At 35.2% G+C, this 4,979-nt stretch overlaps 1 protein-coding gene across 1 annotated transcript in view; it reads right to left on the bottom strand.

Annotated features, from left to right (window-relative positions):
- Positions 1 to 4,979, bottom strand: part of PLEKHA7 (pleckstrin homology domain containing, family A member 7) — a gene marked incomplete at its 5' end in the record, with an annotated part of 50,829 nt that overhangs the window by 3,109 nt on the left and 42,741 nt on the right. Inside the window, one exon of the mRNA XM_009084321.1 lies at positions 1,792 to 1,944. Within this exon, the coding sequence (XP_009082569.1) occupies positions 1,792 to 1,944 (153 nt within the window). The remainder of the gene's footprint in view (positions 1 to 1,791; positions 1,945 to 4,979) is intronic.

Genomic DNA, 4,979 nt, shown 5'->3' with positions numbered 1-4,979 from the left:
CAATACAGTCATTGGCACTGATAACCGTATTAAAATCATGACCTCAGATTTTTATACTTCCTTTACAGGAAACTCAAAGCCAATGTTTCCTCAAATAATACTCATTTTCCACTATACTTCCTTACTTTCAAATCCAACTCCTCTCTGGGGTTCTATATGTTAGGAAATGTTTTTCCCTGTCAAGGTGTTCAGGCACTGGAATACGTTGCCCAGGGAGGTGTTGGAGTCACCATCCCTGGAAGTGTTTAAGAGGTGTCTGGATCTGGTGCTGGAGGGTGTGATTTAGGGTTTGGGGGTTAGAGAAGAGTGGCAGGTTAATGTTTGGACTTGATGATCTTCGAAGTCTCCTCCAACCTTGATGAGTCTATAATTCCATATCTATAGCTTTGTTTCTTTTTTTAAAAAAAAGTAGATATCTATCTCCATACTATAACTAGGTAGATCAGCTCATCCTGCCACTTTCAGAGTAACAAATTCAGTTAACATGTGAACAGCAGATATTTGCCATAAGACACAACTGAGTATGTTTCCTCCTGAGGCACAGAGGTACCTCAAGTACAGAAACACCTGCCACATGAAGAGGATGGCTACATGAAATGGGAAAGGACAAAAAGGCCAGGTTAGATGTGGCCCTGAGCAACCTCGTCTCAGTGGGAGGTATCTCTGCCCATGGCAGGGGGGTTGGAACTGGATGATTTTTAAGGTCCCTTCCAACCCAAACCGTCCTACAGTTCTGAGATTCTAACCTGGGTAATCTAAGAAAGAAGCTTTACACTCAGAGCTTCAGACCTGCTTCAGTTACTCTGAAGTAGGACAGAAAATGCCTATAAGCAAAAATGTTTCCTATCCAAGGTTTAAGGGAAGTACAAAGTGATTCCCATAGCCCTGGGGGACTTCTGCAAAAGAAAAATTAACAGGATAGTCAAACAAGGAAAGGCAATAGAACAAAAGTATTTTTCCTGTTTCTGAAGTTTACCGAAGGACTGCATTTTCTGTAAAAATCATACAAAGATTCATAGAGATCAACAGATAATGGCTCACAGGGTAAACCTTTTACAAATACATCTCTCTCTAAAATAATACTATGCCAACAGCTTTCAGAAGAGTAGACGTACTTACTAGTCTAATTATCACTAATAATTTTACTGATTTGCCATCTACCATGGCATTTAACACAGTCCCATGTACCTCCTGAAACCTTCCCACTTGCTATATTCCTTCTCTCCCACCAGATGGCTCAATCGCATTTCAAACTAACGCTGCTCCGTTACTCAAGTTGAAAAAGGATCCCATGCCCAGAACACCAAGTGATTCCAAAAGCTGACAGAAAGGTGTTTTCTGTTCTAGCCCGAATAAAGCAGTGCTCCCTCTTCTCTACCATGTTTTGCTTGTCAAAACAAAGAGTAAGATAGCTGTGAGGAACTAACTTTTCCTTCATTCCTGTTTCTTATTTTCAAATACTCTTGATATTGTCTGCTCATCTTTTTTTTTTTTCCAAAATTTATGAAACATTCCCTAACTTAACCACCTTTTCCTTTATAAAGCCTGAGATATATATTTCAAATAGTAGAGCCAACCTTTCAGTTTCTTCTCTCCACTAACACACCAAATGAACACAAACCTTACAGAGATTCTAAATGCCAGGTCATAAATTTTCAATACTCAAATGACTCCTTTTAGTCAAAACTTCCAGCTAATTTCTGAAAGAGAAAATGAGAATTCACTACCTAAAACTTACAAAGGTTAATATTTTGGGCCACAGAACAGGAGGTAAAAAATTAAGAGTGTTACCTCTCTGCTGATATCTAAATCATAGTCTTGAGGCTCCAGGTCTGTCTCTGTCACTGCTACTGGCTGAACTTTTAACCATTCATTTTCATCCTTGTCTTCTCCACGAATTGCCCTCTCAAGTAATTGCAAATCAAATTCTTGCTCTCGTTTCCACTGGTAATAAATACAAAACAATTAACAGCATTCAACCATACTGTTCAATTCACCATATAGCAATGTACATTACTACTGCAAATGCTACATTACTGAAAGAATCCTACTGGCTGAACTTTTAACCATTCATTTTCATCCTTGTCTTCTCCACGAATTGCCCTCTCAAGTAATTGCAAATCAAATTCTTGCTCTCGTTTCCACTGGTAATAAATACAAAACAATTAACAGCATTCAACCATACTGTTCAATTCACCATATAGCAATGTACATTACTACTGCAAATGCTACATTACTGAAAGAATCCGCAGACCCCTTAACTTTTTTGAAAGAGAAAATACAACTGTATTTTTTGGCACATACAGTTGGGAGTTCAGATCTCTAGCTGTGCTACATGGAACTCAGAGTACTTTTAATTTTACAAGCAATGTTCAGCAGTATTAGATTCTAAGAGACATATTAATCACAATTTCACATTTACTAGTTAATATGGAACTAGCCACACACAAACATTTTCGAAGTACCAGTGAGCCTACAGACTAACAGACTAGTCCTAGGCATTTCTAACAAGGCAGAGCTGTGTGGTTTTGAATCACTACACAGAAAGGGTATTTATCTTGCAGGTTGAGAATCAAAACTTGAAAATTTTATGCATCTTTTTAGAATAATACCTACAGTTTAAAGCTGACAATATTTGATATATTAGTGTTAACTTGTATTGAACTCAAAAATAATCAACTTCTAAGCTCTTCTGACTTAACCAAAAGCAGAATCTAACCATGTGCAAAAATATTTCACATGGTCTCTATAAGGTAAATATTTAGCAATATAAAGTAGAAATATTAAATATTTATCAATATGAAATATTTAAATTTAGCACATTTAAATTTAGCAGCCTAATTTCGAGTTCCCAAATCACTGCACAGTAGCCCCTTCACAACTACACAAAATGCAGCTGCACACTTAAGGACACTGCCAACACCTTTTTGTTCAAAAATTAAGTTCAGTTGTAGCATCATTCCATCCAGTAGATCTCAGCAACGTTACCATACACGATATTAAAAGCAGTGGGAAAAAGAAGGGACAAAAAGAACAACAACAAAAGTATTATCTCCTCAAGCATTTGAAGGAATCGATAGGAGAATGTGCCACTCTATGTTTCTATCTCCAATATTTCTGGTAGAAATCTTTGGCTTGTTTTGGTTGAAGTTTGAATTCCACATGAAGACCTTAGGCTACATTATACTACTTGCATTAATAAATCCAATTGAAACCTATTCATGCACAAGCTCTCAGTATTCACTCAGAAGATAAGTATCTTCCTTGTATATTAAAAGAGTTAAATAGCTAAAAGGCAATTACATCTCAAAATTTAAGATGTTTCTTAACAGAATTCGAGAGAGAAAAAAAGTTTTCTCATATGAGTACCCCAAACTCATTCTTCTACTCATATTCGAACCAGGCCTGATTGACATAGTATATTTTAAATATACAGTATCATTTTCCAGTTATTACCTATAGGTAAGAAAAACATCAAACCATTCTTATGAAGCAGGATTTTTATTGGCTTTGATGTTGCAATTTTTACATTAAAAAGGCATCGTATATAACAAATGAATTCATGTCCTGTGATCAATACTTAAAATGTCATACTACACTTGAGAGCTGACCAATTAAAAATTAGAATTACACATACAATGTATGTTTAAAGCAAATATTACATACTGAGCAGCACTTCAATTATACATTTAACTGTTTGCCATTTTGGCTGCTAAAGAATTGTAATGCTGTAAGTAATTGTGCTATCAAACATGCTTTTGCATATCAAAGCCCTATAGGTACACGAGATGACCTCTACAAAACATTACTAGGGCTGAGAAACTCTATTTTAATTCTTTACAGCAAGAAAAGGACCAAGATGGCACCCAAATTTATAAATAAAGTGTTTCCCATAAATGTTAATAACGAGTGTTACAAAATGTATAAGTTCGACTTGTGTAGGTTATGTGAGTCAGGAAACATAAGAAGCTCAGATTTATTTCCTCTAATTAAAATATGAAAATAACAGTGATACTCTAGTTCTACAGTTCCCAAACATTATGCACTATCTTTAAAAAAATTTGTGATTGCAAAACAGAAGACAAAACAGATGAGTGTCTCCAAGTAGTGCACTCGTATTTACTGGTAAAGTAAATACAAACAACTGGCTGTAAAATTAGTGCTATAGAACAGTGGGAATGAAAGGCTGAATATTATAAGGTTTTTTTTTAATGCCAGCAATTGACACACATGTACTAAATGCAATTAAGCCTGGTAAAAATTGAGTAGTCCAGTCAGAAATTTTAAAGCAACTACAAAATTCTGCAAATTAAAAACAAGCAAACCAAAAGAAAAAAGGCATTAGGTATGATGAGTGACGAATCTAAAAGCAAGAGATCTTGTGCAATGAATTAGGTAAAACAATGTGATCATTCTAAAGCTCTGGTGGACCAAACAAAAAATAAATTAAAAGACCACAGCATAAGTGCAATTACAGTACAATCTTGGTTTAGCACCAAGTGAGCAACTGGGTAACTTCACCAATTAGAATTGCTTTGGTTAGTATCCAAAATGTATCGTTACAAACTTATCATCTGTACAGCATTTATTCTCGGAACGCAACAAAAATCCTTTTCTTCAGCAGCTTACATTTGAGCCTTATTAGAATCTTCTACATTTTGAGCTTGAAAGAAGAATTTGTATCAATCAAAACACAGCAGCTTTTACATAAATTCCTAATCAGCATGATTAGATTTTAAAACTGATTATTCATGTATTATCTTTTTAAAGAAAACAAACACCACCTTGGTCTTATATTACCATGACTATCTTGCAGACTAATTTATGAATTAAAAATTAAAATACCCATGGTGAATAAGAACATTCTAAAAGGCCCATTCCATTATGAAGCAGTTTTAAAACTGTACAAGCTTCTTATACTTTCTAAATACAATTCCAAGGGAAAAAAAGTCATGGCTCTGAAATCACCCGCATGGCAT

Source organism: Acanthisitta chloris, unplaced genomic scaffold (genome assembly GCF_000695815.1).
Source record: "Acanthisitta chloris isolate BGI_N310 unplaced genomic scaffold, ASM69581v1 scaffold8051, whole genome shotgun sequence".
NCBI lineage: Eukaryota > Metazoa > Chordata > Aves > Passeriformes > Acanthisittidae > Acanthisitta > Acanthisitta chloris.
The sequence above is the reverse complement of the archived record's forward strand: the minus strand, read 5'-3'. Positions and strand labels throughout refer to the sequence as shown.